Source organism: Furipterus horrens, unplaced genomic scaffold (assembly GCF_987537825.1).
Source record: "Furipterus horrens unplaced genomic scaffold, mFurHor1.1.pri manual_scaffold_6, whole genome shotgun sequence".
In the NCBI taxonomy this organism is placed as follows: domain Eukaryota; kingdom Metazoa; phylum Chordata; class Mammalia; order Chiroptera; family Furipteridae; genus Furipterus; species Furipterus horrens.
Window position 1 is genome coordinate 151351262 of NW_028327176.1, and position 12833 is coordinate 151364094.

The 12833-nt window shown below is 44.5% G+C and overlaps 1 protein-coding gene and 1 pseudogene across 1 annotated transcript; both read left to right on the plus strand.

The window, feature by feature from the left end:
• The first annotated feature begins 1155 nt into the window (after positions 1 to 1155).
• LOC150007618 (calcium-transporting ATPase type 2C member 2 pseudogene) lies at positions 1156 to 4187 on the plus strand (annotated as a pseudogene).
• A 550-nt stretch (positions 4188 to 4737) lies between these two features.
• Positions 4738 to 12833, plus strand: SLC60A2 (solute carrier family 60 member 2). Its single transcript, XM_090280825.1, is given in 7 exon segments — positions 4738 to 4874; positions 5680 to 5773; positions 6046 to 6255; positions 8272 to 8440; positions 9494 to 9610; positions 10947 to 12166; positions 12168 to 12833. Coding segments are annotated over 7 exon segments (1974 nt in total). The 3' UTR covers positions 12195 to 12833.

Sequence of the window (12833 nt, forward strand, 5' to 3'; positions counted from 1 at the left end):
ACACCTAAGCTGATTCTTAAGACAGGTGGGAGTGGTTCTGGTTTAGCTTTGGCATCATAAGCCTACTCTAGCCCATCTCTCCTACAGATTGCAACTAAAAACTTAAGACAATATGCAAATAGCAACTGCCTGAGGATGCTGAAAGTAAATAAAGGGGTCAACCCTTAGAAAAGAAAGCTGCAAGGAGATAAGTTTCCTGGCTTTTCTTTTTCTTTTAATCCTCACTCAAGAATATTTTGGGGGAGAGAGCGAGAGGGAGACAGAGGGGGAGAGAGCGAGAGGGAGACAGAGAGAGAGAGAGAGAGAGACAGACAGACAAACAGACAGACAGACAGACATCCATCCATTGGTTGCCTCCCATACATGCTCATACCTGGAATCCAACTGGCAACCTAGGCATGTGCCCTGGCTGGGGATCAAACCCACAACCTTTTGGTGCATGGATGGCACTCCAACCAACTGATCCACCTGGCTACGGCTTTATTTTTTATTCTTATGGCTTTGTCCTATGGAGAGGGCGCATTTGGTATCAAGGGTAGCTAAAACTGACAGACACCTCATATTTCTGGTCCAAGGAACTGAGAAAAGAAGCCACTGTGAGCTGGAAAATGTGTGAGGCCTGGGGGACGGAGAGAGGTAGGTAAGGTGATCCCTAATTTCTCTGTGAACCACACAAGTCTTGGGTTCACTCCTGAGTTGCACTTATGTGCAAGGGACCCAAAGGAGCCTAACAAAGGCTTTGACAACTGATCTAAGAGTCAAATCATGGCCCAAGTCCCAGATTAACCCTGAGTGGTATGTGTGCATTTAGGACAGACTCAGAGCAAGCATACAGAGGCTTCGAAAACTGAACTGAGACTGCAACCTATCACCATGAAGGTGATATGAAACTCACAGTGTGAATTTGACCAAGTTGGCTGCCTGCTTAAACAAACATACATTCTCCAGAGGAGGATTATAAGGGGATTCAGCATCTCTACAATGTAAGAGGTCAGGGCCTCTGACTAAATAGTTAGGTGTTGCATGTTAAAAAATTCTGCAGCACACCAGTGTGAAATCACTGGGTTATAACAATCACTTACTGAGGAAGAAAGGGTAAAGATTTTGTCACAGCAGGTAAAAGAGAAAGAAGGGAATTGAGACAGAAGGGACAATATGATCAAAGGTAAGGAAGTAAGAAATAATGTGTGAAGAACTAATAGCAATTTTGATGTTATTGGAATGTAAATGGAATAGGGATAGTAAGATATGAAGCTAGTGGGGTGGATAGTGGCAGATGAAATTGGATTTTACTCTTAAGGAAGAATTGAAGAGTTTTATGTAGCAGATTTTCATTTCAGTTAGATACTTATGGGTAAAAGTTTTAAAAGTAGGCTGTGATAATAGTGTAGAATAGAAGCTTGATTTTAGAAACATCTATAGCAGCGATTTTCAACTGATGTGCCACAAAAAAATTTTAAAACATGCTGTAATACCTGAATATCTAGTCAGGGGCACTGACGTCTTTTCCCTTAAAATTTCAAAAAGCAAAACAAAACAAAGCAAAAAAACAAACAAACAAACAAACAAAAAAAACAGCGAACACCATAGCTTTCCGGTGTGAATGAATCAAAATTATACCTATTTTTTTGTTAGATAGGCAAAAAATACATATTTTGGTATGCTGCAGAATTTTAGTAATTAGTTTACGTATGCCATGAGTGAAAAAGGTTGAAAATCACTGATCTATAGAAATAAAATAGGCAGGACTAGGTGATAAACCGAGCTGAGAGAAAGTAGGGAGCATCAAGGGAGGACCTCAGATTCCTTGTGGCCAGGTAGATGGTGGTACCAGCATGGGTTATCAGAATAGGAGCAGATTTACTGAAAAGAAAGATTAATTCAGTTTGAGGTGATAGATGAAATAAGGTGAAGCTTGAATTCCTACCAAATATTTTTTATTTTATTAGGTCTCAGTGTGCCAGTAGAAGTGTGTAGACCAAGTCTAAAAACTCCATTCTATGGCATACAGAACCCTTCACAACTTGTACCTAACCTACCTTTCCAATACCATTTTCCATTTGGCTTAATATCTATATACCTTTGGTTTCAACCATATCAAACTTCTATATACCTTTGGTTTCAACCATATCAAACTTTTCTCAAAGAGACCTTTATTGTCTCTGAAATCGAAAACAGGTTCTCTTAAACCATAGCATCTGTGTACTTTCTGAGGTGCATGGTGAAGGGAATGAATGACCAAGTGTATGGGGCTGTGGAGACGGATTTCAAGAGAAATAATAATGAGACTCAAGTTTGTGGTCTGGGAGCCTAAATGGATGAGAGAATCAGGTGGAAAAGAATATTTCAGATAGACGGTAAGGAAAAAGATTTACACTTTTTGAGACTGTGGGCTGGTCAAAGAGGAAAAGGAAACAAAGAGCTGGTGTCTGATAAAGAAGGCCTTTTCTTCTCTGCTGGCATACCTTTACTCAGGGATTCTGCAAATCGATGCTCTGCTCCACTTCCCCTAAACAATGGAATTATTTGCAGGCGAGTGTGCTTGAAACTGCAGCTTTGGTTCCAGATTTCTTCCTTGAGCTACTGTTACAGTGTTCTAGTACAGCCATTGACTTACTTCCTGACTTTGGGCAAGATGCTACTTAATTATCTACGACTTAATCCCCCTATCTGTGAAATGAGGATAATATGGAATTTACAGTGTTATGAGTTATACATGAGATAATACACATCCTTTTCTGAAAAGAGTACAGGAAGGAAGCCAAAATAATATCCTCTAAACAGAAAGCCACAGTGAGCAGCCTTCACTTCAAGCTTGATGAAGAATGTGAGTTGAAAGCCATCAAAAAAGAGAAGGCAGTGGTAGCTCTGCCACCCAAGGAGGCAAGCAAGTGCCACAGAGAGGATCTGGCCAAAGCCTTTTGTGTGGACTTACAGAATGGGCTGTCAGAGTTCTCGGTGACACAGCGCAGGCTGGTCCACGGCTGGAACGAGTTTGTCGCTGACAACACTGAACCCGTGTGGAAGAAATATCTTGATCAGTTTAAGAACCCGCTGATCCTGCTGCTTCTGGCCTCTGCTTTGGTGAGCATCCTCACAAACGAGTATGAGGACGCCATCAGTATCGCCGTGGCCGTGCTCATCGTGGTCACTGTCGCCTTCATCCAGGTCACAGACCTCCTGGTAGATGAGTCCAGTTTCACGGGAGAAGCTGAGCCATGCAGTAAGACAGACACCCCACTGACAGGCGAGGGGGACCTCACCACCCTGAGAAACATAGTCTTCATGGGGACCCTGGTTCAGTCTGGGAAGGGGCAGACGCCTAAAACTCCTCTGCAAAAAAGCATGGACACTCTGGGGAAACAACTGACCCTCTTCTCGTTCTGCATAATCGGCGTGATCATACTCACTGGCTGGCTGCAAGGCAAGCACCTTCTCAGCATGTTCACGATTGGGGTCAGCCTGGCTGTGGCCGCCATTCCAGAGGGTCTGCCCATCGTTGTCATGGTTACTCTGGTCCTGGGAGTGCTGCGGATGGCCAAGAAGCAGGTCATTGTGAAGAAGTTACCAATCGTGGAGACTTTAGGTTGCTGCAACGTCATCTGTTCTGATAAGACAGGGACTCTGACCGCCAATGAAATGACTGTCACCCAACTTGTAACGTCTGATGGGCTCCATGCCGAGGTCAGCGGAGTTGGGTACAATGGCCAAGGGACAGTCTGTCTTTTACCGTCAAAGGAAGTCATTAAGAAGTTTTCCAACATCTCGGTGGGGAGATTAGTGGAGGCAGGCTGTGTCGCCAACAACGCTGTCATCAGAAACAACACCGTGATGGGACAGCTCACGGAAGGTGCCTTGATCGCCCTGGCTATGAAGATGGACTTAAGTGATATTAAAGATTCATACGTGAGAAAAAAAGAGGTCCCGTTCAGCTCCGAGCAGAAGTGGATGGCGGTAAAATGCAGCCCCAAGAATGAGATCTTTCTCCTTTTGTCTTTTTCAAGGAGCAGGAAGACATTTACTTCATGAAGGGGGCCTTTGAAGAAGTGATTTGTTACTGTACCATGTACAACAACGGGGGCATCCCCCTGCCACTGACACCCCAACAGAGATCCTTCTGCCAGCAGGAAGAGAAGAAGATGGGGTCACTTGGCCTGCGGGGTCAGTATCTGTGGTCCCAGCCATGAGCTTTAAGTTTTGCACGTAACTGACTTTTCAAGTACATTAATGCAGGGTCCTTAGTAAGATGATTGGTCAGAATGGCAGTCAGGCAGCAACCAATGAAAGTACAGCAAATGTGGAATTTATATATAGGGAACCCCTCCCCACCAATGACACCCATGAATCTAGATGTGGCTTGTGTGTGAGAAGAGGTGGAACCCTACCTCCTGAGTTTTCCAAGACAGGTGAATGGGATGCCCCAGAAATAATGGATTTCCCTGGTCCTCTTGCTCATCGCTTACTGTCTGGAAAACACAGAGTTCCGTGAAATTAAGGCAGTCATTTCCTTCCCTGGCCATTCTCAATTTTCTGCACCAGAGCCAACGTCTTCCCTGATGGGCTGAACATTAAAAACCATGTTTCCTGTCGCATCATTTGTCAGCTTGACTGTTTTCAGAGAAAGTGATTAAACACACTCTGGAACACTTGTATTCCCTCGGGGGGAAATGAGAAGCACTGGACTTGCCGTATTGGTTTCTGTTGCCTCAGTTTCCCCTGAGGGAGCACAGATGATGCATGGGCAGCAGCTTGCTGACAGGTGCGTGCACAGGAGAGGCCATAGCCGCAGCACGGGCACGTGGCACCTGCCTTGGGGAGGTGAAACTGGGGGCTCCTGGGCCGTGGCCCCCCGCCATTGTCAGTAAGGGGACAAAGTAAGGTCAGCTCTCATGTGGCACTCGTCCCCGGAAGCTGGGCCGGGCCTGGCTTCTGTGCCACTGAAACCGAGCCCAGGACAAGACGAGCCAATAGGGTCCTCTCCCCCGTGTTCCCCACCCACACCTTTTTCTGAACCTTTGGTAGTCGCTGCAGAGAAGGAAAACTCTGACTCCAAAAAACCTCCGCTGCCTTGCGGCATACCTCTTCAGGGGAAAGGCTAAGGGAGTAAACCCCAACAGAAAATCCGGAGCCGGAGTCCCTAAGGCGGTTTGACGTTGTAGTCAACACCGGCAACTCCTGCGGCGCACCTGAAGCCAAGCTGTATTGACTCCGTCTTTCCCTTGGACCCTTCAGCTGCGAAGAGAGGGGGGGTCTGCTGCATGGGCAACAGCAGACCCTCCATATCACCCTGCCCAGGCTCTGTAGCTTCAGCTTCACTGGAGAGGACACTCCAGTGTCATCGCAAGATGTCGATTCAACACGGGAGGAGACAGATACCGTGTCACTCCCGAGTCGGACTGCACAGCCATTTTCGGCGGTGCAGATAGACTTTTAAGAAGCTACACCATCGTCTCTCAAGACGGACGGCTGCCGAATACACATCCTTACATGTGAGTTTCAACAAATGTTAAGTGACCGATAAACGACAGATCTTCAAAGAGCGAGGGCAGGAATTTTAGAAAGTTGTTAAAGGACAGATCTTTGGTCTCCCTTTGCGCTCTGGAGGCCCGGGGAGCGGACGCGAAGGTACACCTTGCAGTTCTTGTTCCTATTTCCGTTTAACGGTTCCTCCTGTCCCAGGCTGCAGATCCAGTTCACTCCGCCAAGGGGCGCCAGCCCTCGAGCCTCTATAAGCTCAGCTCCGGAGGAAGCTAAGGCCGGAGAGCGCCGTCAGGTCTCCTAGGCAACCACATCAACTTCTGGTTTGCGGCGGGGACTTGGTTGGCGAGTGGCCGCGTTTCCGCCACGTGATAACGCGCAGTCGCCATGGGTGCCGGAGGGCGGGCGTCCGCCTGCAGTGAGCAGCGCTTTCCAAAGTTCGATTTCGGTACCTAGACGAGGCGCCGCCCCAGGGAGGTGACGCCAGTCCAGACGGCCGGGTCTGGAGGCGCGCGGCCAGGCCTAGGCTCAGAGTTCCGGAGGCCCCGCTGAAAAGCCGGGAAGTAGCAGGACCGGTTCTCCCGAGCCGCCGAGCTGGAGTTGGAACTGGAACGCCATGGGACCGGGTTCCCCGCTGCCGGGAAGCGGCTCCTCCAGGCTGAGGCTCCGGTGGAGAATGAGCCCCAGGCGGTGGCAGTGTCGCGGCGGAGCGGCGGGGGCGGGAGCGTGCTGCGCTGGTTCATCACCGTGATCCTGTGTGCCGCTTTCCTGGGGCTGGTGAGAACCGGGCTGGAACCCTCCAGGGCCGGGGCATGAGCAGGCGTCCTGTGGAGAATGGTCTCGCACCGCCACTTCCAAACTGTGTGACCGTGGGCGCGTTAATCTGCCCTAGCCTCAGTTTTGTAATCTGGAAAATGGGCACAGTTCTGATCTTGGAGGTTTATTGTCAAGTGCAAAATTGATTGTCCAGCTCCAGCAAACCTTTCTACCCGTCCTCCGTGGGCTGGGAGATGCAAGAGGGGTTGCCACGTCTATAGCCGCTGCCCCCTTCCAACCCCCAAACCAAATTACTACACAAAGCTGCTTTTCTGCGATTTTCACTGACTCTTCTCGCCAAATTCAGCCAGTCCCTTATTTTTCCAGATAGGGAAATAGAACCAGAGAGGAAGAGTGACTCCCCGAGGGCACAGCTGGTTAAGTAGTAGAACCAGGAATAATAGCTCTTATTTTGCTCACAATCCTATGTGAAACAAACCTTCAGATCCTTCAGTGTTTTTCTTGAGAGCAAACTGCAAGGCTAGAAGCTCCTTTTGCCAATCCCCTTGGCCTCCTGCGATTCCCTTGTTTCCGAAAGCCTATTCCTCATCACTTGTCTTGAGTATTGGGACTCTCGGGAGTTGTGAGGGTGAATCCTCCGAGGCTAGTCACGTCTTGAGCCATAAGTCATTCTTAGAATGTTTTGATTTGAAAAAAGAAAAATTGCAGACGCTTGATGAGCCCTGACTGAGTGCCAGATCCTGTTGTAAATGCTTTGAAGGTAGGAACTAATTTGATTACAGCTGGGGCTCAGCTTTCCCTCCAGGGTGCTTCCTGGCACCTGTGCCCAGCCTGCCCTTCCTGAGGGACTGCTCTGGATTGTATAGGGGGCGCACCCAAGCGCCTGCAGCAGAGCAGTGCAATTAGAATCAATTACTCTTGACACGGAGACCAATTAGAAACATTTTTTTAAGTGTCCAGCGAATTTCCTCTGAAAGCCAGCTGTAATCCTTAATTCTTGCTAACACTTCATTGTCTTTGAGTAAAATTTTATTTTATTTTTTATTTTTTAAAAGATTTTATATATTTTGAGAAAGAGGAGAAGGGAGGGAAAAAAGGGAGAGGAACATCAATGTGTGGTTGCCTCTCAGGCGCTCCCACTTTTGGGGACCTGGCAGGCAACACAGGCATGTGCCCTGACTGGGAATCGAACCCCACGACCCTTTGGTTCGCAGGCTGGCGCTCAATCCATTGAGCCACACCAGCCAGGGTTTAAAATCTTATTTTTAGAGTCATTGTATATATGTGTACACAGTATTTCCAAAGAAAGCCTTATAGACTGTACCTCTGATGTCCTGGGTTTTTCTTTGAAGAAAAATGTAGATTTAGGGGAGGAGGTGGGTGGAGGTGGAAGAAGGTATAACGGGGATAAATGATAATGCAGAAAATACAATTAAAACCCCCCAAACACACACAAAACCTGGATTTGGAAACATTTAAATTGTTTATCTCCTGCATGTTTTATATGCCGTAATTCAGAGGAACAGCGCCATGTGCTTCCAGAAATACTGCTGTCTGTTTTAATAACATCAAAAAAATGGGATACTATTTTAATGGTTTGATAATTAAAAATTTTAACACCTGAATTCTTGTGTTAGCGATTGGTGCATGTAGTATATTTCAAAATGTACAAAACTATTTCAAAAATTATTTTAATGTTACATTTTACTAAATATTAATACAAAATAGTCATGATACTGTCCAAAAAGGAAACAAGTGTAGCAAAAGCCAAAGGAATTAAAGAAGTTTTTAAAAATTGAGAGTTGTCACAATTAGAAAAATAGTAGGAGCTGGCACACCAGAAACAGGAGTTTAGCTCTAGTAGTTCTAGCATTGTCATTGGGAGTCTTTCTTGACTGTGGAAGTCCCCTGCATTATGTGAAATCCCCTCCCTTTTTAATAGTGAAAAAAGCTACGAAATAGATAGACATTATTTTAATGATTATAAATAAAACCTTTTGTCTTTCAAAATTTTAGGGATTGAGCATAGCTATCCTGGGACCCACATTTCAAGATTTGGCAACAAACGTAAACCGTAATATCAGTAGTCTTTCTGTGATATTTGTGGGCCGTGCCTTTGGCTATTTGAGTGGCTCTGTGATTGGTGGAGTTCTTTTTGACAATATGAATCATTTTCTACTTTTGGGTAAGTAAACACAAATTTTACCTTCTTTATGACTTTCTAGGAATTTACAATTTGCTTTTAAATATAAAAGCTACTAGCTTGCAAAGTGGTTGATACCTTAAGTGGGTAACATTAGGTGTCCACAGTAGAAGTCAGGTTTCCCTGGTGCCTGCTTTTGCTTTGGCAGTTTCAGGGAATCTGTGCTGGGCTGCTCTGGAAATTTAGATTAGTCCTGAGTGTGAGAATGATCCTTGGACTTCCCAACTGTCACTGGAATTGAGACACCACCCCTGGATCACATACTAGTTATCTGAAGAGCGCTGCTTGTCAGAGTCTGGGGCAGATCTGGGGTAGATCTAGGGTCACCTAGATCAAAATGAATTTCTTGAACCTGTGCAAGCTAAGCCCTGAGAATGGACTGAGAAGGAAGGTAGGGGCAGTAAGGGTGTGAACTGACGCAGGCTGAATTTTTGTCCTTGCAGCCTCATGGCAGTGATGACCCCAGACTTCTCTCCTCACCCTGGAGATAGATGGCAAAGCTTTTAACTTACTCTTTTAAAAAAAATAAGTTGACATGTTTAAAGAAAGTTTGGATTATTGTGATAAAATTGCTTTGGCAGTAAGGAGAATAATTTATTATTGTTGATGAATACATAATCCTCTGATTTCCAAAGTGGGTTGAAAGAATATACTTCTTTGATTTCCCTCCCTATTCCCCAAACTAATTTATTTAATCCATTTCTACTACAAAGTACTATAGTACTTACTGCATTTCATTTGTTGTCTTTTTTGCCTCAGATCTAAACTTCTCTTTAGGTCCTTAAATATGAAACATTTAAGTCAGTAATTTTTGAGTTGTCTGTTTTGCAATGAAACTTTGCTTTGTGGTATAATTTATAATTTGATTATTAGTGCTAGAAATATAGATCAGAATGATTTTTATAGTCCATAAAGATGATAAAAGCTTTTAAATGAAATAACCGCTTGTAGAAGCTGAACCTCTGCGATGCTGACTCGACCCATGCCCCTTGCCGGAACTTTGTCTCTCACAGCTGACTTTTCCTTTCTTCTCAGGCGTGTCCATGTTGGCCACCACAGTTGGTCTTTATCTCATTCCGTTCTGTAAGACAACAGTATTACTGGTGGTCATGATGTGCATCTTCGGTGTTTCAATGGGCATTCTCGATACAGGTTAGTGAGCCTTCCAGTGTCGTCTCTGGGAGTAGGGACTTCCTACTAGAAAAAGTGGAGCAGATGATGTTAAACTGTCACTTGCAGACACTGACCTGCTGAGTTGGTTACAGGGTCACCCAGTCAGAATACCCTTCTGGAAACTACTTTTCTTGTCAAGCAGAGTGAGTTTAAAGAATTTTGTTCTATGAGAGATTGATTTACAGTATCCAAATAAGGAATTGTTAGCTATCCCCGTGCCCCCCCCCCCCCCCATGTGAGTAATTACAATGCAGATGAGCGAGTTTTCATTTTGGGATAGAACTTTATCATTGTAGTATGGGAAGAATTATTTGGCTGAGGAATCATAGAAACAGCTCTTTAATTTAAAACGCACTCTGCCTTTTTGAACTAAGAGAAACTGGTGCCAAATATTATGTTTCTTCTCTTCCTTTTCTCTCAAAAGTTTCTGCCCTTCTGCAGGAGATCCTCTTCTCTCTGTATCATGTATTTTGATATGTTTTATTTTACTACTATTTTTCTTGACCCCACCCCCTTCTCAATTCTGGTCCCCTCGCGCAGCTTGATATGTTTTAAAATCTACTAAATGACATACATGACATTTGTTCACCCCTAAAACCTGCTCCCCCTCCTTCCCCGCTCTACTGTTATTTGATAGGTTCGGGAAATATTTTGTACTTTAGGCTTAGTTTGGTTGTAAAATTACAGGGTGGAATTTATCTGCAAATATATTTAAAAAAACAAAAGAGAAAGACTTGATGCTTCTTGCCTTTCACCTTGCCAGGTGGATAGATCATGTAAATGCAGATGCTAGATGGTATCCTTGTGTCCTGTAATGGGCACAGCAGAATCCTGTGGTGTTCAAATTCCTGAACATGTGTTTTACATCTACTATATACATAAATCATTTTCTTCAAGTAGTGGCTACCAGTTGAAAGTACAGAAAGAGTTGGTAATTTGGCCACTATCTGATGATAATATGTATTTAAAATATTTATACATAAATATATGAATATTCCCTTCCCTGCCCTAGCCTGGTATTAGATCTGTATTATAAAAATCCTTGGCCAAATGTGCATAATGTGCGTGGCTCAAGGAGGTAGTGGTTGACTAGCTTGTAGAATTCCATTTGTGAGCTTTTGATGTTATAGTGCTTAGAGTTCTCTGGTGGCGGTGGGTTAGAGTTCCTTAATCATTGGTTTGACTTAGTTGCAACATTTGATAAATTTAAATGTTATAATCCTTGTGCCATGTAAAATAGATTCATAATCTTTCTGGTAGTAATGAACTTACTAAATGGTATGATTAAATAATTTTCCCCATTTTTCATTGGTAGGTGGTAACGTCTTAATCTTGGAACTTTGGGGAGACAAAGCAGCCCCACATATGCAGGCCTTACACTTCAGCTTTGCCTTGGGTGCCTTTTTGGCTCCAATGCTGGCTAAGTTGGCATTGGGCACAGCAGTGTCTGCTGGGAACCACATGGAGGTTGACTCTAACCATTCTTCTTGCAACCAGTCATCCGAAGCCGACTCAGAAGTTCTGTTCGGAGTACCTGACAACATGAGTTTACTGTGGGCTTATGTTACTATCGGTACTTACATTTTTGTAGTTTCTCTCTCTCTTTTTGCTTTGTTTTTAAAGAAAAGCTCACAGCAGGAAAAAGCAAAAGCATCTGCTCAGAGGTCTCGAAGAGCTAAACATCACAACGCCCTTCTTTGTCTCCTTTTTCTGTTTTTCTTTTTTTATGTTGGCGCTGAGGTAACATATGGCTCTTACGTGTTCTCATTTGCTACCACCCACGCCGGCATGACTGAAAGCGAAGCGGCTGGCTTGAACTCCGTCTTCTGGGGGACCTTTGCAGCCTGCAGGGGCCTGGCCATCTTTTTTGCTACATGTTTACAACCTGGAGCAATGATTGTGTTGAGCAACATTGGCAGCCTGGTGTCATCTTTATTTCTGGTACTTTTTAACAAGAGCACCACTTGTCTGTGGATAGCAACGTCAGTGTATGGGGCCTCGATGGCGACCACGTTCCCCAGTGGTGTCTCTTGGATTGAGCAGTACACGACCATCCATGGGAAAGCTGCGGCATTTTTCGTAGTTGGTGCTGCCCTGGGAGAAATGGCGATTCCTGCAGTAATTGGAATTCTTCAAGGAAAGTTTCCTGATTTACCTGTAGTTTTGTACACCTCTTTGGGGGCAGCAGTAGCTACAGCTGTTTTATTTCCTATGATGTATAAATTAGCCACCTCACCTCTCAATCGCCAGCGGAAAGAACATAGGAAAAGTGAGGACCAGAAAGCTTTGCTCTTTAGCTCTGGGCTCAATGACTATGAGGAAGAGAATGAAGAAGATGATGCAGAAAAATGGAATGAAATGGATTTTGAAGTGATTGAAATGAATGATACAATGAGGAGTTCTGTAATAGACACATCTAGAAATATTTTGATGGAGCCCACAGTAGAAGTTTCCAACCAGTTCCACGCAAATGCATTGGTGTTTGAGTTCTCCCCTATTAATACTGGCAAGTCCCCTATGAATCAGCTTGCAAGGATCCAGGACAAAAGGGACTAATACTTAGAGAAGGTGGATTATTTACTGACTTCCTTGAATAATTGCCAGTTCGGGCAGAGCATTAGCAGATTTTCAGCTTGCTTTGGGGATCAAAATGTCTAGGTCAGAGTATAGAAAATGCTAAAAAGTTGTGACATGTTCTGTAATTCCCAGAGTCTTCCATGAAGAACCGATGGTCTTGTACTGCAGGATATTCTGTGGCATGTGGCTGAATAAGTAATATTTTATTGTCTTCCCCTCTCAGAGCATGCAAAGATGATTGATTAGTCAATTGATCTATTGATTGATGAACAAGTCATCAATCTATCAGTATTCTACCAGGGAAGTTGAGAGTCATTTCATAAAAAAGCCTCTTAAAAATGGACAGACTGTTATTAATTATTTTACCCCACCTGTGGTGTTGGACGACAGAATGCTAATGCCTCATTTGATTTCGATTTCCGTGAGAACACAGAACAGGGCCCTGAAGACATGGCTTCAAGCCTTGACTGCTGCTCACCAGCCTTATGGCTTTGCACGCAGTCACCTAACTTACCTCGGCCTCATTTATCTCATCTTTTGATCTGTGATTCTCTAGGTGAACATGAGATAATTTTCAAACTAGGGCGCCATAGGTTTTAAAGTTTGTGTAAGATGCCTGCTAGAA